Source organism: Corvus moneduloides, chromosome 15 (assembly GCF_009650955.1).
Source record: "Corvus moneduloides isolate bCorMon1 chromosome 15, bCorMon1.pri, whole genome shotgun sequence".
Taxonomy (NCBI): domain Eukaryota; kingdom Metazoa; phylum Chordata; class Aves; order Passeriformes; family Corvidae; genus Corvus; species Corvus moneduloides.
The window spans coordinates 12,916,399-12,943,070 of NC_045490.1; the positions used below are offsets into that span (position 1 = coordinate 12,916,399).

General features: G+C 41.8%; 3 protein-coding genes across 4 annotated transcripts; 2 read left to right on the top strand and 1 right to left on the bottom strand.

Annotated features, from left to right (window-relative positions):
- Positions 1-1,832: 1,832 nt before the first annotated feature.
- Positions 1,833-7,423, top strand: CCNG1 (cyclin G1). The gene is made up of 7 exons (XM_032125108.1): positions 1,833-2,010; positions 2,395-2,658; positions 3,681-3,934; positions 4,523-4,601; positions 4,684-4,782; positions 5,027-5,221; positions 5,868-7,423. Exons 2-6 carry the CDS (start codon positions 2,395-2,397, stop codon positions 5,216-5,218), a joined length of 888 nt encoding a protein of 295 aa, XP_031980999.1. The 5' UTR covers positions 1,833-2,010; the 3' UTR covers positions 5,219-5,221; positions 5,868-7,423.
- A 964-nt stretch (positions 7,424-8,387) lies between these two features.
- Positions 8,388-12,664, bottom strand: NUDCD2 (NudC domain containing 2). Its single transcript, XM_032125110.1, has 4 exons — positions 12,323-12,664; positions 11,050-11,098; positions 9,693-9,844; positions 8,388-8,790 (listed from the first exon to the last, which is right to left on the bottom strand). The coding sequence occupies exons 1-4, from the start codon at positions 12,509-12,511 to the stop codon at positions 8,707-8,709; spliced, it is 474 nt and encodes a 157-aa protein (XP_031981001.1). The 5' UTR covers positions 12,512-12,664; the 3' UTR covers positions 8,388-8,706.
- Positions 12,665-12,806: 142 nt separating this feature from the next.
- On the top strand, positions 12,807-25,525 carry HMMR (hyaluronan mediated motility receptor). Of its 2 annotated transcripts, none has more exons than XM_032124802.1 (18): positions 12,807-12,933; positions 13,421-13,519; positions 14,111-14,187; positions 15,008-15,088; positions 15,789-15,977; positions 16,211-16,297; positions 16,585-16,685; positions 17,772-17,846; positions 17,980-18,158; positions 18,974-19,122; positions 19,412-19,626; positions 20,250-20,366; positions 21,184-21,342; positions 22,475-22,627; positions 22,733-22,739; positions 23,081-23,257; positions 23,770-23,932; positions 24,567-25,525. In XM_032124802.1, the coding sequence occupies exons 1-18, from the start codon at positions 12,873-12,875 to the stop codon at positions 24,584-24,586; spliced, it is 2,109 nt and encodes a 702-aa protein (XP_031980693.1). In that variant the 5' UTR covers positions 12,807-12,872; the 3' UTR covers positions 24,587-25,525. The 2 variants fall into 2 exon arrangements, with proteins under 2 accessions (XP_031980693.1, XP_031980692.1); XM_032124801.1 differs by having other exon boundaries at positions 12,808-12,933; positions 22,733-22,832.
- The last annotated feature ends 1,147 nt before the right edge of the window (positions 25,526-26,672 follow it).

The following is a 26,672-nucleotide window of genomic DNA, read 5'->3' on the forward strand; positions in this document are numbered from 1 at the left end:
GCCGAGAGAGCTTTTAACTCATCCTTTACCCCTGGCACATGCAACAAGCTCTCATGTTCTCACCATTAAAAGGAAACACTGTGCTATAGGGGAGTGTGAAATACTGCCTGGAACACGTGCTGGGTGTTTGCAATTTGCCACCACTTAAAGTGCAACTCAACCTTCCTCTGCTTCAAAGGAAGTCATAAAGCACTTGAGAAATAAAACTTACAGCAAGTGCAAAACGAACATGCTCAAAAGCAGAATATGTAGAGACAAAAATCCCACTCTCAGACTACATGGGATGACTTGGCTTGTGCGTTCAGGTGTCAACTATCACTAGAGCTAGCAAAAAAGTGGTGCCAAAAATGCTGGCTAAAAGCTAAATATCATTCAACCTTCATTTCAGAAAGGTTTCTGAACATCAAACAAGCTGATAGACTTCACTGAAAAAAAAGCATTCTTCTCAGGAAAATTATCACCTAGGCTTTATTGCAATCTTAGTCTTCTTAAGGTAATTTCTAAAAACCATAAAATCCACCTGGATTTGAGCTCTTCCATGCCCTCCTGAGATGAAGAGTACTTCCTCCTATCAGCAAGATGTGTATGTGTTCAATATCTGTATCAGTACCAATAAAACCAGTTTAGAGGTGTGTATCACTTCATGTATTAGTGACATACAAACATGTATTTTCTTTAAAGATGGAAAAGATCAAATACAGCTAACAGGTTTGCCTTCCTATAAACCTTTCTTTTTCAGAAAAGGTCGGTTCATTCCTCAAAGAGAATTTTAAGCCTTTCAAGCAATTCACAGTAACCCTCACAAGATATCTTGCAAGTTTTAGTCTGAAGTAGAAATAACACCTCTAAGAAAAAACTTAAGTACCTTAAACCCATTGAAATACGATCGTAAAGGTCTGCAAAATGGATTCTTCAGCCAAGGTTCAGTCTTTTTAAGGAACTGGTAATCACTTTGGAACATTTATTAAATAAATAAATGCCTTGGGCCGCAAGCATGCCCAAAACAGAAGCACTTTACACTAAGCAATTTCCTTTACTTTCCTAAAGTCTGTTCAGGAGGGGAATATTTTCAGCTCCTGGAATAGTTTTCAATGCTGGTTTGAGTGTTGGATGTGTCATGGAGTCATTTTCTCTGCACGCCCGGGCTATGTGTGGATTGAAATTATTTCTGTTGCACATCCTGGCCAGAACAACATGATGGCCAGAATAAAGTAATGCCTTGATTCTCTAACAGTAAAAATGTTGTTGGAAGGTTTTTGTTTTTCCCGCAGTTTTGGTGACAATCTCACCTTCCATTAATATACCAAAATATATCGGGGGACTCGAAAGCATTAAAGACATGAACCCTTTAGTGCCTTGTACCTGAGAGGTTTAAGCTGTGCCGGAGGTGAGAGCAGTAACGCACCGAACCCTGCCAGCCTTCAGCCCGGGGGACAACATCTGCCCTGGCCTGGAAACCCAGCCAGGAGCCATCGCAAGAGTTTAGAAGCCATTTATACTTTAAATGCCATTTGTGCCAGAGGTGGGTGCACGCTCGGGGAACTCCCAGCGCCCCAACGAACTAGACTGTCACAGCGGCCTGGGGCGGGAGCGGCGGAGCCGGGCCTTACCGGGGGGTGCGGGCCTCACGCTGGGGGCAGAAGGCGGTCGGGCTGGTTCCGGCAGGCACACGGCCCCGCACGCCCCGAGCCCGCACGCTCCCGGCCCCGCACGCGCCGCCGCTCCCAGCCACGGGGCGATGGAAGCACAGACGCACGGCCGCCTCAGGAGCAGGCGGGGGGCGGGGCCTGGCGCGGAGAGGCCGCCAGAGGGCGCCACTGCGCGGGCGGGGCGGCAGCTCGCGGGCTCGCGGCGCGCGCAGGTGCCGCGGGGCCGGACGGTGCTCGGCATTGACCGCCCGGCCCCGCTCCGGACACTCCGGCCCCGCTCCGGACACTCCGGCCCCGCTCTGGACACTCCGGCCCGCCCGGCCCTCCCCTCTCGGGCAGGGAGCGGGGCTGCACAGACAAGGTAAGGGCGCGAGGCCGACTCCCGTCCCGCCGGCTGCGCGGCTGGGTTCCCCGTGCTGTGTCCGTCCCGTCCCCTCCCGTCCCTTCCGTGGCGTGGGCGTTGTCCCTCTGTCCCCGCATCCCACGGCGGAGCGCGCGCGTCGCTCGTCCGCCGGCAGAGCCCTGCGGCAGCGTGGGACAGGCCCGGGCATGTCCCGGGAGGCGCCGCCTGCGCGGCCCCTCCGTGCCCCGCACAGTCTGGGCTGCGGGGCCGGGGGTGCCTCGGGGCTGGGGCGCTCCGTGCGTGTGCCCGGGCTGCTGCATCTTGGCTGTAGAGTTTGTGAGGCTTTTGGTGAGTTTTCCGCGTTTTAGCTGTTTGATTGGCTGGCGTTGTTTCTCGTGGCAGATGATCGATACCCTGGCGAGCGGCGAGGCTCGGGACCTGCTGCTCCAGCTCCCCGCAATGCTGGAGCTGGAGCTGCGGGCTCAGCCCCGGGCCGCCGGCCTCAGGCTGCTCGAGGCTGCCCACGACAATGGCCTGCGAATGACCGCACGGCTGCGAGACTTCGAAGTGAAAGATCTCCTCAGCTTAACTCAGTTCTTTGGCTTCCACACTGAGACGTTCTCGTTAGCTGTGAATTTCTTAGATAGATTCTTATCAAAAATGAAGGTAAGGCTTTTTATAGTATAAGCTGCCAGCCTAGTTCCTCTTCGAAGCTAGAATGTCTTGGGTTTAGAAAAAGGTTAAGCTCGTTCCAGAGATTCTTGATTGCACAATTAAAAATTGGTGTTCTCCGTTCAGATTTTGGTATTGTTAAGAAAGATGTTTCCTCTGGAGAAGGAAGAACTAAAGGATGCCCGGGGGCTGGGAAACACAGGACGTGTTTACGAGTTAGACCAAGACAGACTGCCTGTCCTGTTGCATAGATACAAGAACATCTTAAATTACTTCTTCTTAACTGCCTTTTCAACCTGTCAATAAGCCTTGTGTATATCAAGATGCTGTCGAACACTTAAAATCTGGTCAAACATTAGTTAGCACTCCATTCTCCCGTGCAGATGTGACATGCTGACCAGGCCATTTTTAATTGTCTAACAAGATAGGATTTACACTGTACAATTTGGACAAGAACAAAAGCTTGTTTTCCTTGTGTGTTCAGGCAAAAATGAGAAAGCTAGATGAAATGGATGGGAAAATGATGAGTTCAAAGACTTCTGAATCCAGAATAAGCAGTAAAAATGGGGACTGCATTGTCTATGGATTAAATAAGACAATTAATATATACACGTGTGCATATATATACTTAAAAAAGAGTTAGAAATCCCCATTTTTCACTATCACCTAGTATGTACAACATATTAAGTCCTAAAAGGTTCTTATTAGGCTGTTTTAGAACCTCATTAGCAAACCAGTTCTACCTCAATCAAAATTGCTCTGCAGTCTTGCTTTTTAGATGAATGAGATGCAACTTATGGTGCGGGACTGTTTTCTGGTTTGGTTAAATAAATATAAGAATATATGATGAAAGACTTAGTTTTCAATCTCCAAAACACAAAACAACCCCCTGCCCCCCCCCCCCCCCAATAACTTTTTCCTGAAATAGATCTGTGCCTACAGTTTGATACTTCATGTGGTAATAGTTGATCAGAGGCCTACTTCTTTGAAAATAACAACAGTTCACTTTTCTTTAGGTACAGCCTAAACACTTGGGCTGTGTTGGACTCAGCTGCTTCTACTTGGCTGTGAAGGCATCAGAAGAAGAGAGAAATGTGCCCTTAGCCACTGACTTAATTCGAATAAGCCAGTATAGGTTCACTGTTTCAGATATGATGAGAATGGAGAAAATCATATTGGAGAAATTGTGTTGGAAAATCAAAGCTACAACAGCCTTCCAATTTCTACAGCTCTATCATTCATTCATTCATGAGAATTTAAGCTGTGAAAGGTACAATAACTGATACTGATTTTGCTATAACTGCCTATGATCGGGAAATGTAGAATGTAGAAAAATAAGCAGGGAAGTTGCTTGAGTAATTGACCTTTCTGTACTTCAAAAATCCCACAAACTTTCCCCCTTGCTGGTAATTGTCATAAATGTGAGTATCTGTGGTTTAGTATTATTGTAATTTTAAATATTGTTTGCATAAATTGAGTATTGCTCTCTGAGCCGAAAACCAAACTTGCTCAATAATGATGGTATAATAAATCTCTACTTACGCTGCAGTGAAGTATTGCCTCATTGTAAAGATTGCAAAATCTGGCTCAAGAAAGATTCCTTTTGCTAGTAAGCACTGAAATTCCTTGTTAAGCCTGCTTTGATAATGCAACTCTCCCCAGTGTAACACAAGATTTATTTTTGGCATTGGGACTGCCAAAACTGAACACCTGTTTGAATGTAACCCTAGAACTTCTGGGACAAATGAGGCCTTTGTTTAGATAATTAACATTCTTGCTGCTTCTCTGAGTTTCCAGAGTGATGCTGCCTTGATAAATCTTGCATTCCTCTAGATTCACTCATCTGTTTTTATTACAGGGGAAAATACCTTAATTTTGAGAGACTTGAGACACAGCTAAAGGCCTGTCACTGCAGAATCATGTTTTCTAAAGCCAAGGTAAACATCTTGAAAGTTCAAAAAAAAATTAACTGCTGAAACTTAACAAAGCAGTGTTTAAAAACATTTTCTCTCTCTCCAGCCTTCTGTCTTGGCACTGTCTATTATGGCACTAGAGATAGAAGAACAAAAACTGCTGGAGTTGACGGAGGCATTGGAATTTCTGCAATTACATTCCAAGGTATGTGCAGATAAAATTTCAGGGGAGGATGGAAGAAAAACGCATGGAAAGGTCTACACAATGGGGAAGGGACAGGTGCATTGGCAAATTGGTTTCTTTTGTGGCTTTCTTGTGGTTTTTTTTGGTTTTTTGTCATTTGGCCTGGGATATTTGGCTGCCTGTCTTGTTGAAGAAGCTGAAAGTACATGTATAAAGTAAAGATCTAATTAGTTATTAACATATGCCATTCTGTCTTGTTATGTAGATAAATAACAGAGAATTGACCTTCTGGAAGGAGCTGGTGTTAAAGTGCCTTATGGAATATTCCTCAAGCAAGTGTTCCAAACCAAATGTGCAGAAATTAAAATGGATTGTGTCTGGACGTACAGCTCGGCAGCTTAAACATAGCTACTACAGAATAACACACCTTCCTACCATTCCAGAGACCACCTCATAATAGGTAACTCCTTGTAAAATCAACTTCTGATCTTGTAAAATCAACTTCTGATAATGTAGAAGTAAAGTTAGCTTGTAACTACCTGCAGGTTCCTTATAGGTTACCTCCTGGAATCATGTAATGTAAGTGTAGTAGGCCTGTTCTTGTGTTCATGCTTAAGCCAGTGCTGTACCTAAAGAAGTGACAACCTAATTAATGTATGAACATTGGAGAAAGAACTGATATGTGTTGTGGTAGCAGAAATGTTCTACAGACAAATTATCTCATTCACACTAAAATGTGGAGTAAAGCTGGGAAAAAGGGGAAAAAAAACTTGCCTTGCTCCTATCCCAAGAAGAAAACCAGCCTGTTAGAATGAGTTTCTTGTAATTGTTCACTTAAGCCACTTACAAGACGGTTTTATGCAGTTTTACTTGTATAACTGTTTAGTCAAGGCTAAAATCTGTAATTCAGTTATTCCTTTACTTCAGTTACTGTTTTACTCTGCAAAAATGGTGAACTACTTCCTTACCTAGACTTTACTTCCAGAGGCTACACATTTTTCTATAACCACTGTCTTCCTGTTGTCTTGTTGTATTAAGATCTCATGCTTTGTTTGGCTCTTGTAGAAAGCACTTCAGTTGACTGGTTGGTTTGGATTTTTTTACAGGAATACAAGAAGATAAGAAGACCATCCTGTGACCTTGTCAACAGGCACACAAATATTTGAGAAACATGATCTGAACCATGATCTTAATAATGAAGAACTCAACTCATGGAAAGAATATGTAACATTTCAGACTAAAGATCCTTCCAGCAAATACCAGTTCTTTCAATGATGAATACAACAGTATGTGGTGTCAGTTTTCAGTCTTACTTGGTAGACTGTTTCCTAGTCAGTGAAATAACAATCCCAATACAAGGAATTTTAACACCTTATAGTTTGTAGAGCAGCTTGTGTAATCTAACCTTGGTTTACAGTAACTGCAGGTGCTGAATTAGATACTAATTTTTAAAACCTGGTTCACTTTCTGGGGAGTATGCAATACTAGAAAAATCTTACGTGCAATAATGCAGTGCTGCAGTGTGTTAAGAAATGAAAGACTAATCCCACTCAATATTGACGACAACAGCAAATACCTGCCAGCTTACCTGGTGTGCTTGTTTGGGCAGTACCTTGTGTCCACGTGTTCCTGCTGGGATGGGCACTGGCCTCCTACCGCAGTCACATTAAACATTAGCCTATGTGATACCCACTGAACATGTCGAGTAGGCAGAGCAGGAGAAAAGAGAAACTTTACTGTGTTCCTTTAAAAAAGGCAGTCACTAAGCATCAGTAACTGCAGTATTTTGTAAGAGCTGTGGTTTACTGATGCCACAAGTTATCTCATAGAGTGTAAAAACTTTGTGATACCTAATGAAGACTAAGCGAAAGAACTGGGTCACATGCCCTAAATCTGGCTTTAGTTTTCCAGAGTTTTGCTGTACTAAAAGCTGATGCTGAAAAGGCACATTGTTACAAGTACAGTAGGAGCAGGGCTAGTTCCCCATCTTGGCCTTTGTTTAGGAGCAATCTAGTTGAGAAACTTTGAAGATTGCTTCAACTCTGATCTCTTTAATGGTAAGCTTTGTAAAACACAACTGTTTATTCTGAAGACCAGGTCAGTATTTGAGGCATATCATGCTTCTAGTGCTAACAAGGAAGTGAATGATAAGAATACTATTGTATGTTAGATAAAAAGAGGGTCTGGGACAGTGTTGCTAATGTCCTCTTGAATTCTGCATCACTGTGGGGCAGGGGCTGTTGGCAACAGGCTGTTAAACCTGATTGTCATATGGACTGATGGAGTGGAGAAGGAGAGATCAGAGTGTGGGATGAGGTGTTAGCCAGCCAACCCTTTCCTGTAATGGTACCAGCTGAGGTGGAAACCATTCTTTGCATATCTCAAACTAGTTAAAGCTTTCACAGTCACAGGAGACTCTGTACCAAAGCTCTCTACTGGACAAATCTAGTCTTCTCATGAGCTCATGGGAGTGATTGCACTGCAAAACGTGTAACTGGGTATTGCACCTGCCAGTGCTGCCTGGGCATTGTGCTGACCTGTGCAAAGTGATTCAAAGGTGTGGTCAGGCTACTGGGAGAGGATGCAATGTGCAATTCTCATTGTCCTGTCTCAATATTAAGATATGTACCTTTAAACTAAACATTGAAATGTGCTTAACTAAGTAGCTTTCTTGTCTGTTATGAAACATCTTAGTAGGAAGCCTGTAAACATGATTTATACCTGGAGAGTACCTGGAGAAAAATTTCCAGGCAGGAGGTAGGATATAATGGATATTTTTTTTCCAATTTATTTTTATAAGGAGCAGCTAGACAACCACATGAGAAAATGTTAAGTATCTTATGATATCTGTTCTTCAACAGTGAATGGGTCAGAATGGGTCAGGCTGGAAGGGACTATGGGTGGGATCAGCTGGTCCCACCTCCCTGCTCAAGCAGGGTCATCCCAGAATACATGACCATAGGATTTCATCCAGACATTTCTTGATTAACCCCAGTAAGTCCAAACTGTCTCTGGGAAACCTGTTCCTGTGCACAGTCACTGCACAGGGAAGAACATCTTCCTCATGCCCAGGTGGAACTTCCTCGGCATCAGTTTGTGCCCATTGTCTCTTGTCCTGTTGCTGGGCACTACAGAGCAGAGCCTGGTCCCTGCTCTGAGCCCTCTCTGCAGACAGGGACAGACAAGGATGAGGTCCCCTCAGCTGTTTCTCCTCTCGAGGCTGAACAGCCCCAGCTCCCAGAGCCTTTCCTTGTAGGGATGTCCTCCCTTCCACAGCCTCCACAGCCTCTGCTGGACTCATTCCAGGAGTTCCATGTCCCTCCTGTCCTGAGGAGCCCAACTGGACACAGCACTCCAGATGTGGCCTCATCAGGGCTGAAGAGAGGGGCAGGATCACCTCCCTGACCTTCTGGCAATGTTCTTCCTGATTCACCCCAGGATACCATTGGCCTTCTTGTCCCCCAGGGCACTGCTGGCTCAGGGACAGCTCAATGTCCACCAGGACCCCAAGGTCCTTCTCCACAGAGCTGTCCTCCAGTAGATCAGCCCCAGCCTGATGCATGGGGAGATGCCTTCCCAAGTGTAGATAAGCACGAATAAGATATCCTTGCATAAAGACAAGTGGCAGATTTATAACTGATTGGTTTACTATGGTGTTCCTAAAAAAAAAAACCACCCAAGCAAAACATTCTGCTTAAAGACGTTACTTTTTTATGTACACCTTCCTCTATAGTTTGTGCCTTAGTATTACAAAGTTAGCACAGCTTATAAATCAGCTGGTAACATTTTGTCTTCATTCTGCTGGAAAAGATCTTCTTTCTCTTCACTGAAGTAATTACTTTTGTGAACAATCCATTGAAGAGATCACTGAAGTCTTCAATAGTTACATGATTCCAGTCCTTAACTGTAAAATGTAATTTGCCTAAAGCATCACATACAAAAAGTTTACTTTTCAAGACTAGAAAAGTCTGGTCCTCCTTTGCTGTAGTTTCCAGAAATTTCTGCCCCACTGAAGTCAAATCCAGGGTTCTGATGGAGGTAAAATTAAAAATTGTTTAGAATAAAAATGCTTTAAAAAATCTCAGCCCACAAACAAAAACCCTAAAATGCTTCTTGTTAATATTCTGCCATTGTTAACAAGAACATGTAACAACCAACTTGTCAAACATTTATCACAGCACTGAAATTCTCGGAAAATGTGTCAACAAACTTTGAATTGCCATAGTTTGGTTGCCTACTGCTGAAGTGACTTTGTAATGCTGTTCTTGACTTGGCAAGCAGATCTCCCAGAAAAGAAGTATTACGGAAAGTTTAAGAGATCTGGCTTTTGGTGTCCTTTGGAATTGCCTTTTGAAAATCTACATACATGCCCTGATGGATAACAAGGTTCATAAAACTGCTGTTCTCTTTTGCAGTACATAGCGTGCTGATTCAGCTGCTAAGTAAAATGATGTAATTCTACAACTCTGCAGACATGTACAGGAATAGTTGTCTGCTAAAGGTATAGCAAAACAATTTAAGCACTTTTAGTGAAAGCACAAGGAAACATCTTTCCCAGCTAACTATTCTACTCCATCTTACGTTATAAACAAGCATATCCAGTAGTTTGATGTTCAAACTTTACTGTAAATATGGCTATGTCATAATTCTAGATAATAGTAGAAGTTGTGTGTAGCCTAAAAAGTGAAGACTTGTTAGGAAGATGAAGTAAAACAGCAATAGCCTCTCTAAACTCACCTGAACTTTTCACAAACCTTACAGACAGAGTGCAGACAGAATAATCTCTTCAAAGCCCAGTAATAAAACCTTGTAAGCATTTTATAGATATTGAACTAAATCATGTATTTCCATTGCATTTGCTCAGCTTTCCTGGCCATAACCTCTGTGTGCTAACAAAAAATATAAGGAGTAATTATGGTCCTTTAACTTACTTCTCTTTGGAATCGCTCCAGTGTAAGTTTCCTTTGCATCTGGTCCTGCACCCAAGGATCAGCAGCATATTCATTTTCTAACAGAGATGTCCAACAATTTCCAGCGTCTCTATTTGTCTTCATTAGAACAATTCGTATCAGCTGCCTGTCTTCTGTTGAATGAAAAAACATAGAACAACCTTTAAACTCAGTCCTACATGCTGGTTCTTTTCTTGGTTTGGTGAATTCACCATTAACAAGCACAAGATGTGAAGTAATTTAAATTCTTAATGCCAATGCCAATCTGGTTCTTGATAAATAAATAAACATCAATAAGAAAAAAAAGGCTAAAGCAAAGACAGCCTGTACTGTCATCTCTCCCCTTCTGGCCTGTGAAATGCTAAAGCTGTTTTAAGGGATTAAAACACAGATCGTAAGTACTTCTATTGCAAACATAGAGGTTCACAACAGAGAAAAGATTTAATCTATTAATACAGACAACTCTGCTAAGGCAATAATGAAAAATTTGAGGTCAGGCTTTACAGAGAGTTATTACCAACAGAAGCTAGAACTAAGTTTTAGCAACATATGAACAGATGATTATTTAAAAACTGTGTATGCCCATAGAGAATATATTGGAAGCATGTTTCAAAGTAAATGTGCAGGGTATTTAGTTCTACTGAAGTGAATAAATACAGCATTAGAAGTGTATTTTGAAGATCATTCACATACTGAAAAAGACTGGGCTTCACTTCACAATGTGTGTTAACACTTCTAGTTTAAGGATTGATTGATTATTTAGTAATTTAAAATAAATATTGACTGGAAAAGAAAATCCTTCATAGGAAAACAATGAGAGGCACAGTCCATAAATATGATTGCCAAACCCCAAAATATTCTGAATACTTTACAGTGTTTATGATACAATGGCCAGATACATTTTTTCCTCATTATATATTATATACACCTTAGTGTGATTTTTAAATTTCTTTCTGATTCTCTTGCACTGTAGATTTTGACACTCATTCAAAAAATGTAATGCATAAAAAGTAATAATTATGGAGATTCATAGGCCACACAACTGTACCGTAACTGTTTACCTTTAAATGAAGATTTGCAAAAAACTTCTCACTATATGAAGATGTTTGTAACCCATCGATTATGACCTTCCAGGATGTGGCATTTTCTCATTAACCTTAGTCTCAAGTGCTTTTGTAATACCTCAGTTCCTTAATCCTGCAATAACGATTGCCTTTTTACAAAGTTATGAACAGGGAAGACAGTAATCTTTCCCATTGATAAAGAGGGGGTAAACTATTCTGCAGTGTCTATTGGAAAGTTTTACTGCCTTTATATCACTTCAGATGTAGGTTATTACCTAAGGTCCATGTTCCTTCATCAGTTACTGTAGAGTCAAAAAGCTTACCCTGCAAAAGATAGGTACAATATTAAAAATCCGTAAAACGTCTTCAGCATCTAGTTCACATTGTTATGAAGTTTTACTCACAACTTAACCACCTTCTATTCTGCTGAAAATGAACAGTGATCTGGCCCTACAAATACAGACTTGCATGTAGCCTTGTCAAAGAATATAATTGCTTGTTATGCAATTTTTAAAAAAATGAAGCATTTAATATCTGTCATTGTTTCAGTATCTGGAGTCATTGAAAAGGCTTGTGTTTCTCAGCAGGTAATGCCATTTTTAATAATCTTGTCATGAAAATGCAAGTGTTTTTGCCAGGAGTAACATCTAGCTCTGGTGCAGGATACAGACAGTATGAGCAGTTCATTATAAATGTGAAAGTAAATCTGTCTTTAGGCTGGTTTTTTTTTTGGCTTTCTGGAGCAATTGAAGCTGTGCACTGAAATGCTGCCCACATCCACGTTAAAATCCATGTGAATTTGTATCTTTGTTTTTCATAGAATCACAGAATGGTTTGGGTTGGAAGGGACCTTGAAGTTCATCTCATTCCAGCTCCCTGCCATGGGCCAGGACACCTTCCACTATCCCAGGTTGTTCCAAGCTCTGCCCAACCCAGCCTTGAACACTTCCAGAGATGGGGCATCCACAGCTCCTCTGGGGAACCTGTGCCAGGGCTTCACTCATTTCTTCCTAACATCCAGTATAACACTGTCTTCTGACTATTTAAAGCCCTTCCCCCTTGTCCCATCACTACATGTAAGAACTCCCTCTCCAGCTCTCTTTCCATGTACTGGAGTACATGCACCATCTGAAAAACCTCGTGCAGGTTTTCCAAGGAATGTCATTTTTAATGTATCAAACCTGGGATAAAGAACAGCCACCACAGGGCACAGGTGTGCAAACCTTCTCCCAGGCGACTAATGACAGCACATGATGACACAGTCTAAGCTGTGCCAGGGCAAGTCTGGGTTGGACATCAGGAAGAAATTTCACAGAAACTGTGATTAGACATTGGATCGGGCTGCCCAGGGAGGTGGCGGAGTCACAGTCCCTGGAGGGGACTGTGTTTAAGGAAAGCCCACGGTCGGTTGACACAGTCGCTCATAGGCTGGACTCGATGATTTCAAAGGTATTTTATAACCGAATTGAGCCCGTGCCCCCCCGGCGCCTCGCGGCCTCCGCGTCGAGCGCGGCCGCCGGCCCGTTCCCCCCGGGCTGCCCGCGGTACCTGCAGCAGCTCCTGCCCGCGCACGGCCAGCGCGATGTGCCGGCTCCGCAGGCTGCAGCGCACGTCCTTGGCACGGGTGCCCGGCGGGACGCGCACCTCGATGAACACCTCCTCCAGCGTCTGGTACCAGCGGCCCCAGGGCGTTCCGCAGGGCACCACCCCGCTGCGCTCCTCGAACGGAGCCGACATGGGACACGACGGCAGCGCTCCGCTCGGCGATCCGCACCGAACCGCACAGACAGTCCCGCACAGCGGCCCGGCCCGCTCCGGCCCGCTCCGCCCCGCCCCGCTCCGCCCCGCTCCGCGATCCCGGCCCCGCTCCCCGGCCCGGCCCGGCCCGGCCCGGCCCGGCCTGACTCGCCGGGAGCGCCCACCCCGCGCACGCGCACCGCCGACCGCGCCCCTTCGCCGGGCCCGCAGCGCGCGTGCCCCGCGCCGGGCGCGCCGATTGGCCGAGGCGGGCGGGGCGGTGGGAGCTGATTGGCTGGGCGGCGCGCGCTGCGGCCGTTGGCCTCTTTGAACGCCGGGGCCACGGGGTCCCAGCGCTGCCATGGCCTCTGTGCGCGCGCCGCTTGGCCGTCAGCTCCATCTCCACCGTGATGGCAGTGCTGGTACGTGAGGAGAGGGGACAGAGGGAGCGGTGGTGAGCTATTCGGTGGTGAGCTATTCGGTGGTGCTCGAGGGACCAGGGGCCGGCCTCAGGGCCTCCCTTCCTGTGAGGAGCAGCCCGTAAACGCGGTGCCTGAGGACCCTCTGGGTTCTCGCGGGGGTCCCTTTCTAAGGTAGAAGGTTCCGACTTCGTGTCTAGCCCTAGCATGCCAAATACAGTAGCGAACGTGTATAATTTACGTAGTAACTAAAGTGGTGCCAAGTCTTGCTGGCCTCTAGTTCCGTAGTACAGCGCTGTAAGAGGAACGTGCAGGGCTTGTCACGGCCGAGGCAATGCTAGCGAGAGTGTTTTCTGATGTACGAGTCTCTCACAGTGAGACTTTGGCTGTAGGTTTACCCTAGATATGTTATCAGCCTCAATTCATCGAAGCTGAAAACCCTGTAATTTACCTTCATTGTTCTTTGCTGTTCTGAAAATCTCATTTCTAGCATGTGCCCCCCTGCAAGGATCCCGTAATGTTAAGCCATCAGATGGAGCAAGAAGTTTGCTGTCCTCTGAAGCATGCCAAGGGGTTAGGAAACAGAAGAGTAAGTAAAAATTGCACAGAACGCAATGATAAAATATCTTTAGATGCTACAATTGTTAGTGCTGTTACTGCTCTGCTCTTCAGAAATTGGTTTCTGTTGCAGAGATTCACTGTCTACCTTCCAACTCAAAGAAGCAGCTGTAAAAACATCTGTTGGAATCTTCCAAAAATAGCTTTATATGTGACTACTTCTAATTAGGGGGGCCTCTGGAGGTCAAATAAACTACTAATTAACCTTGGGTTTAGAGATACTTTAAATGCATTTTTAGTATCTAAAGCATCCCTCAGTTCAAAACTGACATTATGGATCTGGATCATGGCAGGGAAACTTGGCAGAAGTGGAAATACCAAAACTGTCTGTCACCTGGCAGTCTGTCTCTAAACTTTGTCAAGTGCCCAGATGACTAATATTGAACTGTCTGATTGCAGTAAAAAAGTAGCTGGTACGGGGTTGTCAAGTTGATAGTCTAACAACCAGGTGGAATGTTGTCTTTTGTACACAGTTAATTAACCTTGTGTAGTTTGGTTACATTTCCCCCCGTGTGCATGTGCACTCTCTTCCTTCACCATTCTCTTCTGCATCCTTCTTCAGGTGAGACAAATCTGAGCAGTGAGAAGAGTGCACCCACCCCAGTAACTGCAAGGAGACTCATATCTCTTGGATCAACGGTAAGACTCTGCTCTGGTGTCTGTAGCAGTGTTAAATCCCAGCTAAATCTCTCTGACTGCTTAAACAATACAGCCTCTTCATACAATTGTCATTAACCTACCCAAGTGAACTATGGAACATATTGTTGTGTCTGTGTTCGTAGTAACTAAGCAGGAAAAATGAAATTGCTGCATCCTTGGGAATTGTGCGATAATTAACTTGGGACTACAGAGCAACTTGTTATATTTGGTGCTATGCTGTTGGGATTTCTTTTCCTCTTGCTCACCATGTAGTTATGGTGTGATCCTTTCTTTTTAAGGAGATGGTGTTTTGGTTCCTTCTTTCATGGGCTGGGCAAGGCAGAGTGGAAACTTGGTGGTGTAAGAAACAGGGAGGGGATGGTACTGCATGTACAGGTTCTCAGTGTCCTATGCAAGGATATGGATTTCAAGATTCGTATCTTAACAAGCTGAAAAATGATAGCCCTGACTTTACTTAAGTTTACACGTATTGGTGATGTAGGATAAAATTCTTCAAACAAACCTGAGGTGAAGATATTAAAATGTTTTTATGAAGCTTAGTGGGTGCTAAAGTCTCCAACTTTGTTAATCTCCTTCCTGTCCCTGTGGTTATGAGCTGTCCCTTCAGAGTAATGCTGATGAGAAAGTAAAAACCCCATCCTAACCTGATACTTTTCTGCCCTGTCTGGAAGAGACAAAGGTTTGCTCTTTATTTGGTATGTATCTTTGTAGTATTGTCTATATGAAGCACCCACTCTTGTATTTAATTGTATTCAGCTACTATGAAGCTAGAGATTTCTAACACATCTCTTTTCCAAAGCCGGCTAATGGGATTGTGAAGATTAAAAAAGATCTTATGCTTGTGAAAGAGAAAAAGAAACAGAAGGCACTGGAGAAGGAGGTATGAATACATTATGTGAGTGAAATCCTGTCATGTTTCCCACTTACCATAATAAAAAATACAAGCTGGTAGAATTGGCCTCTTTTGCATCACACAGCATACAAGTGTTTACAAATGGCTCTGTGCAAAAGAAAGATTATCAGATATGCATGTACAAAGCTAATGGAATTGCATTAATTCTGGCTGATTGCGAACAGTTATTCTGTCAGTCTTCTCAAAAACAGAACTAAGTCCTCTGTTGGCTACCCCATAAAGGCTCTGTTTCATTTAACTGTTGCTAGCTAAGATTTTTTGCTCACTAATTGTCATCCTTTTAATGCTTAAGAGGCACTCTAAATTGTATCAGCACACTTCTGTGTGCTAATTGGTGCCTTGTGTCTCAAATGTCACATTCTGCCTTTTTGTCTGTCACAGCCAAAAAGGAGAGTTTGCTTCTGTTGTGTATTAAAGCTAAGACTATTCTCATTTTAACATGTTGTACTGGCTCAGTAGCATAAAATAAGTCAGGTGAAACGTTGCTATTGTATCATGTGTAATAATAGAGAATTGTGGTGATTCTGTTATTTCCTTCCTGTGAATGAGAGTTACAGATACATATTCTGAATGGAAGTAAATACAGTTTGGATACTTATGCCTGTGGTTTACTTGGAGAGGCTAAAGTAATGATAGTAAGAAATAAAGAAAATACCTCATGTTTTAGATCCGTGCATTAGTGAGAGAACGTGGAGAGCAGGATAAAAAACTTCAGGCTCTGGATGAAGATTTTGTTAAGATTGAAGCAAAGCTGAGTGCTGCAGTTCAGGAGAAAACCTCTCTTTCAGCAAATGTTGCATGCCTGAAAAAACAGCTTTTGGAGCTAACAAGAAGCAATGAACTACTGAAGTCAAAGGTATTCACACAAATAAGTACATCTTTGCTTTGCCTTTGCTGTTATTGAGCTTCCTGTGCAAAAGGAAGCTTTAGCTGCTGATCAGCATCTGTTTTGACATAGAGCATGTCTGGTTTGGGATCTTGTGCCTGTCTAAACACAGAGTGGGAGGGGAACAGCTTGGAAAGGGTTGTGTGAACAGCAATTCATACAAAGGAATAATGCTTAGTGGTTTTATCTTCTTTTCTAACAAGCTGTCTGAAGATGGTGTGCAGAAGAAAATGAGCAGCCTGTGCGTGGAGTTGATGAAGCTCAGAAACATGAGGAATGCTAAGGAAAAGGTATGACCATTTGCACAGGACAGTAATTCTGAGCTGCTCAGGAGCAAAACCAGTGATCCTCAGTATAGTTTGAAGCTCTTGGTGGTGGTTGTTGCTTAATAAGTGGCTGATATCTTTACAGAGGGATACTTGCAATCCCGTTTAGCACAGTAGTAGGTGCTATCATTAAACTGTAGTGATGAATTAAATTTCGGTTTACCATTGTCTCTTCCACAATGCCCTCTTTTTATATTAAATGTCATTTTAATGTTAATACATGTAGTTTGGGTTTGGTTTTTTTTTTTCAGACTGCACTGGCAAAGCAGGAAGACATGGAAATGAAGCTGCAGGAAGTGCAGAGAAATCTAGAGCATTCGAAAGGAAAAGTAGCACAGTTACAAGAAAAACTGTAAGTGCTAGGAAGGGAATTAGATGAGATGATGACCTAGCTGTGTTTCCATGCTTACCCTTTGTAGTAACCAAAATACAGGCTGTCCTCCCTACTGAGAAGGAACAGACATTATTAGTGTTTGTCATCTGGAATAAATATGATGGAATGAAGTTCTAACAGCTGCTGCGGTTTGATAAAACAACCATTAAAAACATTGTTTCTCTAGTGTATCTAATCTTTTTCCAAAAGATAAACTGTATCATGTCAACCCTTTGTCTGCCAGTGTGGTATGGGTGGGGTTTTCTTGGGTATGGGGTGGAGAGGGAAGACATACCTCTTTAGAACAGAATTGTGGTTCAGGTTGGAGGAGGACATTTGTATGGATAGGATATTTCTGACTCTTTAGACTACTAAGTTAGGAATAAGCAAGAATAGAAAAGCATTAGAGCAGGAGCTGAAATCCTAATTTAGCAGCCAGGCATTTGGCATGGATTTGATAAACGCATTCATGCTCTCCAGAGGAGTGCATTGAAGAGCCATTGTGGTGCCTTCAGAGCTGCTTTGATGTAGACATGTGCTCTGAAGAAAGGCAACTGCGGAGTCTCAGCTTCAGCAGCTCTGTGTAGATGGAGAGTGAGTTCTAACACAGCACTTTCTATTCTGCCCAAAAAATGTCATGTGCTTCACAGGAACAGTGCACTAATGTGTAGCCTGTTGCTGAGGATAGTGACCTAGGAAAAATGAACTTCCAAGCTGTGTTTGATGTCAGATTGGCACAACTGGCACTGCAGCACAAACTTGGCTGTTAACGTACACAAAGGTAATAATGCAGGTAGTGCAGGTCACAAAGGGAGGAGATGATAATTTGCTACAAAAGCTGCATTATGTTAATGCATTATGTTTGTGGCATATTGCTCGTGGCAAAATACGGCTTAGCATCTTTACTACAAATGAGAAGACTGTCTGGAACAGGTATGAAAAGAGGGAAGAATCACCTCTTAGAGCCAATATCAGTTTTTCAGCCAAACTGGGAGATGAAAGTGTGTTACTAATTAACTCTGAATTTGTTTAAATATATCTGTCATAAAAACTGTCTGGTTTTAGGTCTGCTACTGAGAGAGAGAAAGTTGAAGAAAAGTCTGACACTGAAAAACTTCTGGAATATATCACGGAGCTCAGGTAACAACAAATTGTTCTCAAGAAGTTAGTTTTCCTTTTGGAAACCAACAATCCTAAGCATTTTCCTTTGTGTTGATGTGTAAGCTTACGAACAAAATTTAGTGGTAACAAGTGCCTGAATTTTCTTCTACAGTAGTGTTGCAGAAACAGCTGAGAAATACAAACTGGAAGTCGCCCAGATGGAGGAGACACTGAGTAAGAAAGACCAAGATATTGAGATCCTGAAGAATACCCTCAAAACAAAAGAGGAAGAATCATGTAAATTGATGAAAGAACTTAATGAGAGGTGTCAACTGCTTCAACAAGAGAAAGGTAATTGTTAGTTCTTGTACACTGTTCCATATGTGGGATTACTCACATGCCTTAAAGCATCTCAAATAGGTTTTTTCTAAAATGTCAATTTAGACTGGTTTGTTCCAAATGAGAAGTCTCTGAGCTCCAGCTAGAAACACCAAGGCATATTTTTAACAACAGGGAAATCCCTTCACATCTGACATCTGTTAAATCTGAATTGGTGTTTCCATGGAGGGTAACTTGGGTAGATAGTACACAATGAAAATTGTAGGAGTGGCCTTAATCTGAAAGGTGAACACTTAAGTTCTTGTTCCTTATTCTTCATTGAGAAGCAGTATAATATTGTGTGAATTCACTGCTAACAGCTTGTGTACAGGTTCATTGAGGTGTTGGGAATATGGCAAGGATCCCATTTTCACCTCCTTACTCCTTCTCTCCCTACACCAGCAACTCTGCAATCTGAGATATGTACTCAGTTTTCTGTACCAGCTGCCTTCTGTGTACTAGTTTGTGGAAGAAACTTTGGGGAACTCATGTAGTTGTTTTCCCCAGCCATATGCTCTTCTGGTGAAGGCCAATTGCTTGGTCCAAACACTCCTGCTGTTTAAAATAATTTTAAAGTGGTATACCTCGAGCCAATTTTGAGGAGTTTCCAGATGGGTTTAAGGTATGGGTTTGTTTTGTGTGGGGTTTTCTTTCTGTGTTTTTGGTAGTTAGGCAAGGGAAAAACAAACAAACTAAAGATGGAATGGAAGTATTATGAATAATACATATTGTACCTATTTGAAGATAGAGAAGAGAATTTGTGTTTTATTGACAATTTCTCTATGTAGAGAAAGAGTTCTCTGAGACCAAAGGACAGTTCCTGAGTATGAATGCTGAAATAGAAGACCTGAAAAAAAAAATTGATTTGGCAGAACAAGAACACGAAAAACTGCTTCAGAAGCATGAGGAGGTCATCTCTCAGCTGCAGCAAGAGAAGGTAAATACAGACTATAAATAAGTCTAAAAATAGGTTGTAATCTCAAGGATTGGCACTAAAAATTCTTGTTTGGATTACGCATGAGATGTGCATTCCACAGTTAGGTTATCATGGCAAAGTGGGTACTGGCCTGCAGTAACTTGTGTGGTCTAATAGGTCTGAGAATCATTGCTGGTGGGATGGAGGTTTTGGTTCTTCCCATAGATTTGAAGTTTAAACGCTGAAAACTAGCCCTCTACTACCCAGAAAGTACTGGTAGTTTTAAAATCTGTGGTACTCTGGCATGCAGGAGTCATCTGCATCAATGCAGCAGAAGTTACTGGAGTTTGAAGAGGAAGTAACAAGTGAGAGACATCTTCTGGAAGAAGAGCTGAATGATACTATGAAGGAGCTGAATAAATTGCATGCAAAGGAAAAGAAAGCTGAAAAGTTGGTGAAGCGATTGGAACAAGAAATCAAATCTCAACGTCTTGAACTTGCACAGATGGAAGAAAAGTTGACAGGGTTTGTGAAAGAAATTTTCTGATTCTAAAGCTTTGAAAGGAAGAATGTTAAATCAGTAGTGTAAACAGAGCTTCTGAGCCCAATTCAGGTTTTAGAGGCCTGAGCAGATCTGAAGTTATTTCTTGTTGATTGTTGATTACTAATAGTGATGAGATCTAATCACTAGCAGTAGTAACTTGAGTCAGTGTCAATAGTAACTTGAGTCAGTTTTACGTTGTTGTAATTTAACACACACCAAAAAAAAAAAGGCAGTTGGGATTTGCTTGAAAGGCTGGTATTGTAGTGCTCTGACCTTGCTGTGCTGGGTAAGCTCTGTGCATGTTGTACTGGCTGTTTCTGTCCTGGAGAAGGCAATGACAAAAAGATTTTCAAGCCAGTTGTTTCTTGTTTAAGTTTACTATTGGGCCTTCAGTCTATTCTATAACTCCCTTGGAAAGTTAAGGGGAGGGGAAATCATTAATAATACCTATATGTGAAGATTGTGCTTTAGTATGTGAGAAGTTACTGGTTTGTCACAATGAATTTATTGCTGCTGCTTCAAGCCTTCTGTAACTGATAGCAGCATTTGGTGATACATTCAGACATACTTCTCTCCAGTGTGCAATGCTGAATTTTTATTTCAGGAAGAATGCAGAGTTGGAGCAAATCAAGGAAATGCATAGCAGTGCTGTATTGCAAATCCAAGAAGAGCACAGCAATACACTGCAGAAACTTGGAAAGGCTGTTGCTGACTTTGAAAGGTATTTAAGTTTTATTAATGTATAGGACAGGGATTATCTCTAAGATGACAATAAAATGTACTGTTCGTTTATGTGTCTTGGTACTTCACACCATATGAGTGTTGGCATGGCAGTAGAGCAGAGGATTTTGTGATGGTATTTGGTGGCATTAAGAATTTATTTATTGAGCACTAGGCAAGTATAGTGACAGTATCACTGTCTAGTTCAGGAAGTTGGATATTTCTTCTTCTAAAATGTAACCAATTGGAGGTGTTGTGCTTTTAAATCACAATGAGATTTGTAACTAGCGATGGTGTTCTTGGCACTGAAATGTCTTGCAAAAAGACTTGTTTAGAATCAAAATTTGCACTGAATTGAGAATAGTTTCATACAGTTACTGCAAGTTTTTTACCTTAAAATATTCAGGTTGTGAAAGTATGTAAAGCGATACTGTTACTACTAGGTATGCGTGATCCTTCACCCATGAAGGATCCTGTGGGATATTTGCCAATGCCAACTACAGACAGTAGGAGCTTTGCTGTTTGAAATAACCTTCAGATAGAGTAGGTCTTGTGTTTTAAAATACCTACAAAAATGTGGTAGTATCTGTATCATAGAATTCATTGTAGTGTTACTGCTTATGGCTTTATGGAACTTTGTGTTGTGGTTTCTTTCTTACCTTTGGATTCATCAGTGCCTGTATGCTGCCATATCTTCAGAGTATAAAATCCTTGATACTTGCTAGCATGAGCTTGTATTGCTCTTGTAAGGTGTAAACACGTCAGTCTGTATTTTGCCTGAAGTAATAAGATTTTTCTCATTTGTACTGTAATACCAGCTACAAGAAAGCATCAGCTGAAGAAATTTGCAATTTTAAACTGGAGAATACCTCTCTGCGAGAAGAAGTTGCCAACCTAAAAAAAGTAGGCCAAGAGAATCTGCAGTTGCTTCAAGAAGCAGAATACACTAAAAACAAAGCAAACGAAGAATGTGCAAGGTACTACACAGACAAACTTTTCCATAAGCTAAGGAACACAAACTAAGACTTGGCTTTCTAACTAGAACTTCATGTGATGCTCTACAAGATCAGATCAGTATTTGGTGTAAGCAGTAGTTTCTTGCTTTTCCCAGTGCACAAGGTTGAAAATACTGACAGACAAAATTTACTAAGTTTATATGCATTAGGTCTGTCCAATCAGTTATTTTGACTTTTGTCTATATGTGGAACACAGAGGAAGAGGAAAATACTTGAATGAAATATGTTGGAATAGTCTGTTTCAGAAATACCAGTTGCAGTGACTGCTCTGCAAATAAGATCCCCAGGGGAGACAAATACTTAATGCAGAACTTACTCTTTGCCACTCCAGTCTGAATGATGTCACCTCAAGTTCTGCTCACAAGCAAATGCCAATTAACCATCCATGAATTGCCACACTGTGATGATGTAAACTGAGGTTCTCTCTCTGCCTAATATGAGGCACCACAGTGCAGCTGATGTGAAATAATACCCAAGAAGTTGTGTTAGGCCAGTAGCTGAGGACGTGCTTCTCTGGCTGTCTAACAGCAGTTCAGTGATCTATGTTCCCTATGGTTCTGTGCTGGTTAAGATGCTCCCCTTTCTTTCCTCCCACCTGCTTAATGTCTCCAGTTTCCATTAGAGCTGGTAAAAGAAAAACTGAAGAGGTATTTCCTGGTTGAGGTGGCAGGGAAGGGATGGAACAAACAGCTGGGGCTGAAGAGGGGTCATTGCTTTTAGTTGTAGGGTTTTTGAAATCTTGCATACATCCACACTGAACAGTCTTGATTAGTTCCTGCTGGAGCAAATCTCTGCATGTAAAGCCTAACCGCTAAACTATCCCTGCTAAAAGCTGCTGGCGTTGAACAACCTTAAATGAGCAATATGATCTTTCTGTGCTTCAAAAGGACTGCTTATAGGAAAAGTTAAAAATGTTGTTCATCTTAATTGCCTTCTGTACTACTGTTTTGTTTGTGGCACTGTTTGTGCAAATTTTTATTTCAGTTCTACTAACAGCTTTTCAACCATATTTACTTGTAGGTTTTAGATTTAGTGTAGTGGGAAAAAAAATAAAAATCAAGGGCTCATTAAGAGATTATGGTATTTTCCTCAGGATGCTTTTAGAAGTCCAGACCAAGCTTGCACTAAAAGAAGCAGAAACACAGAGAACAAAAGAGTCTTGCCTTGCTCAAATGACTAAACTTCAGGAAAAACTTGAGGAGCAAACTGAAGATCTGAAAAGAGAACTTGAAGCAGAAAGATTAAGGTGACTTTCTCAAACTAGAACTGCATATTATGGCACATCCAAGTTTTATTGGGAAGAAGTGCTGAGAGCTAACAAGGAACATAATGAAACTCCACTTCTTTTTAGGAAAACCGTAAGTGAAGATGTGACCTCTAGCTTAAAGAAAGAGATCCAGACCTGGCGTAAACTGTATGAAGATTTACATAACAAAGTTAAGCCTTTTCAGGTGTGTTGTGAAGGAGGTGTTTGTTAGTATCTGTTGACATAAGACTTTTGCAGTTGGCTCAAGTTTTACTCTTGAGAAGTAAATATGCTACTTCCCATTCCAAGGCACTTATTCTGCAGTGGTTTCCTAAGTTACTATCCAATGAGCCAGCTATTCCCCTTCCCAAACTAATCTTCCTTGGTAGATTTCAGTTCAGTAAAAAGCTACGCTTAGTTGAAAGATTTCTAAGACATTCAAATGTATTTCAGCAACAACTAGATGCTTTTGAGGCTGAGAAGAATGCGCTCCTGGAGGAGCATGGGGCAGCCCAAGAAGAACTGAATAAACTGAGTGATGCATATGCTAAACTACTTGGCCACCAGAACATGAAGCAAAAAATCAAGCATGTTATGAAGTTGAAGGAAGACAATGCCCACCTGAAGCAGGTTTGTGAAATGAAAAATTAGAAATCTGCAAGTTACTAATGTGCTTGATGCTTTTGTTTGTTGCTGTAAATATTTATAGACTAATCCTGCAAGCTACTTATTTCTGTGCTTAAATTCCCTGCATGAAGCAGATTACAATAAACCACCAGCCTTCAGAAAAGCCAAGAGAATCTGTTTTTGAATTTTTGACTGAACTTACAACATACAAGAGGGATCAGCAGTACAAATAAGTACCTCTACTCTTAGTTTGGTTGGCTTTTCATACCTTTTTTTGGGGTCCTAGACTTAATAAACAGTCTGCTGAAAGTTTCATACTGCCATATAGCTTAGTGGTGTTACGCTGTACCTGTACCTTGCTGCTGGTTTCTCTACACCTGTATGTTTGGGTTGGGTTTTAATGCCACCAGTCATTGTCTGTATGTTTAGCATTAGATAAAATGGCCCCCTCAGTAAATGATGAAGCAGCCTCTTCTCCTGTTCTTCATCTAACATCCAAGCATTGTTTTCTCCAGGAAGTCTCAAAATTGCGTGCATTGCTAGCCAAGGAAAAGCAAACCAACAGACATCTTCAGGAGCAGCTGTGTGCAGTACAGGGCATTAAGCGTTTTGATCCTTCCAAAGCTTTCCAGCATGATAGCAAGGAAAATATTCCTCCAAAAACACCTCTAAAAGAAGGTAAGTTTGATATTGATGTAGCCTTTGTGCCTCTTAAGCTTAAACAAAGAAGGTATGAGAGTCTTGCATAGTCTGCTGCGTCTGGGGGAGGTGAATGGCATGTCTTGTTCCACAGCAGATGTTGGAGGCTGCATCAATGGGGCACTCCCAGTGTACAGTTTGCTACTGTGCCTTCCAGCCCAGATCCTTACAATCTGACAGGAGCCGGTGGTGTGCCAGGTCAGACAGCAGAGCCATTTTCCTTCTGTCACCAGCTCACATGTTACAGCTGATGAGGTGACAGGAAGTGCCTCCTGCACAGGTCATGGGGTACAAGTGGCTCAGCCAGACCTTTGCACCCTGGTTCTTTAGCTGCTACCTGGCAGGACCCTACACCACTGCAGGTGTCAAGCGAAGATGCAAAAGGTCTGCAGATAAATGTGGAGTGGAGGAAAAGATGGAGCGCATGAGGACGCACCAAGGGAAGCAGGGTAGGGGAGAGAGTTTTGTTAGTGTGTCTGTTCCAAGGTCTGAAATCCTGGCTTACCTGTAAGATTCAGCGTAGGACCTTCTGTGCCCCAGGAGACAAGAAATTATTTCATGTGGTGGGAGCAATAGTGAAAAACTAAAATGTCATAACATTTTTCTATTACAGGTAATAAAAACAAAATTTGAAGTCTTCTTGGTATTAAGAAAATAAATCACCCATAAATTCACGTGCTACAGGAGATTTCGGCAGGCTGCTTCTTCAAGGTGAACTTGGATGCTGTATATAATACAAATCAGTAGGAGCCCTAGCAAAATGATCTAAAATTATGTACTTTTAGAAAAACTACGTTTTACTGAGAAGCAACACATGAATGCATGTTCCTGACTCCTGGTAACAACATTGCAGGCATGAATTCTGAAAAGTGTTCAGTGTTGCACTTTTTGGATATGCTGAAGCTGCTTAGTTCAGTTTTGAACAAAGCATTTAAAGTTTGGAAAAGGTGAATAAGCACTGGAGAACAAGATTACAAATGAAATCAGGTTTCAGTTAAGTTTTTTGATTTTTTTATATATTTTTAAATTTTTTTCTAATGCATACAATTCTATGCTAAATTAATTTTGCTGCTTATAGCCCGCTTTGGTACCAATGGCAACAATACTGCTAAGAGACCCTTCTACTTCTGTGGCCTACATACCATAGAACCAGTGTAGAAAATGAGACTGTACACTTAATTTTGATATTGTGTGGGATCTATATTCAGTATGTGCAAATTTAAATCCTGGGGCTAGGTGTTGCAGCTATTGATCTTCAGAAGAGCATTTTCAGGTCAAAGTCAAATTGACTGCATTTATCTAAACATTTGTGTACTGTGACGAAGATTAGTGTCTTAAGAGCAATGTTGTTTCCACTAGACTCTTAAATTGCCACAAAATCTTTGTAGCCAGCTGTTGTAAGTGATCAGTGCTACAGTGACAGGGAATAACAACCAAACTTGTCTCACTTGGGTGGGAGGACATCCACTGTACTCACATGCATTGTACAGAAACTGTGGCAAGGGGGAAAGAATCTGTTTAACTGCATTTAAAATCAAGACTATTTTAGCACAATAAAAAATTTAAATGAAAGGATTTGTCCATTTCCTTTGCAAACCAGGGATAAAACCCAAAATGACATTACAGTGGGATTCATCTAATGTTCTTTTTTCTAGTCTTGTCTTCATAACAAAACCCAGTGTCAGCCTTGCTTCAAAAACTACATACATATTCTCTAGTCTTAGGGAAATTATTTAGCTGAACTGTACAACATATACAACCCGAAATTCTCTTATTTCTTAATACAGAAGTAAGTACTGAATTTAAGTCAAAGGTGGAACTGTGTTTTTGTTATGTCTGTGCAGCTATCTTGCACAGAGGTGCTGCAGAGGCAGTACCCAAAGCTTAGCTGGTAGAATTTATTGCCATTTATGCTGACATTGTGAGTTTACACAGACCTCATAATTCCTAGGAACTTATATACAAAAAATGCACATTAAGTCCAAGGGAAAGAAGTTGCTAAATGTTGTCTGTTAATGTCATCTTTGTGTATTTGCTGGATTACTTGATCCTCTGAAGACTGAGGATGAGGATTAGCTTCAAGTGTTTTAATTAAAAGAGCACTTGGTATTCAATTTAGCAGCCCAAAGTGTTGAGAGACATTTTGATAAAGAAGTTGCTAGAAGTATATTATACTGGAGTTCTCTTTTTGTGGAGAAAAAAAAATGAAGGTTTTCTTGTCTGAAAGATGTAAATGGAGTAAAAAAATTGTAGAGGAAACAGGCATTTGTCTGAATGTTAATGAAAGGTTCCACCAAACTCAAAAACTCAAAACATAAAAATGGAGACACTAAGATAAGGTACTTTTTTTTTCTGGTTTTTTTTTTTTTTTTTTTTTTTTTTTTTGACTAATTTTTGGTGATTGACATGTCCTATGTCAAATTAGCAAGAGTTTTTTGACAGAAGGTACAAATATGCCAAGGGAAGCCAAAAATGGCAGGTGTCACATGACTGGGCTTTTAGGGTTGCTACATCTGGTTGCTGGCATGAGTATGCTTATATTGCCAGAAGAAAAGGAAACTCCAGCAAATAATTCTGCTAGCCCTACAGCAAGGGTGATTTTTGAGCTTTAAAACATTGATAAATCATGTGGAGCAGAGTGGGGAGAGAAGCAAAGGGTGGAAGTCAAGGGGAAATTAAGGGGGTTTTTTCAGCTTCAGCTCTAGGAGGCTTTACCACT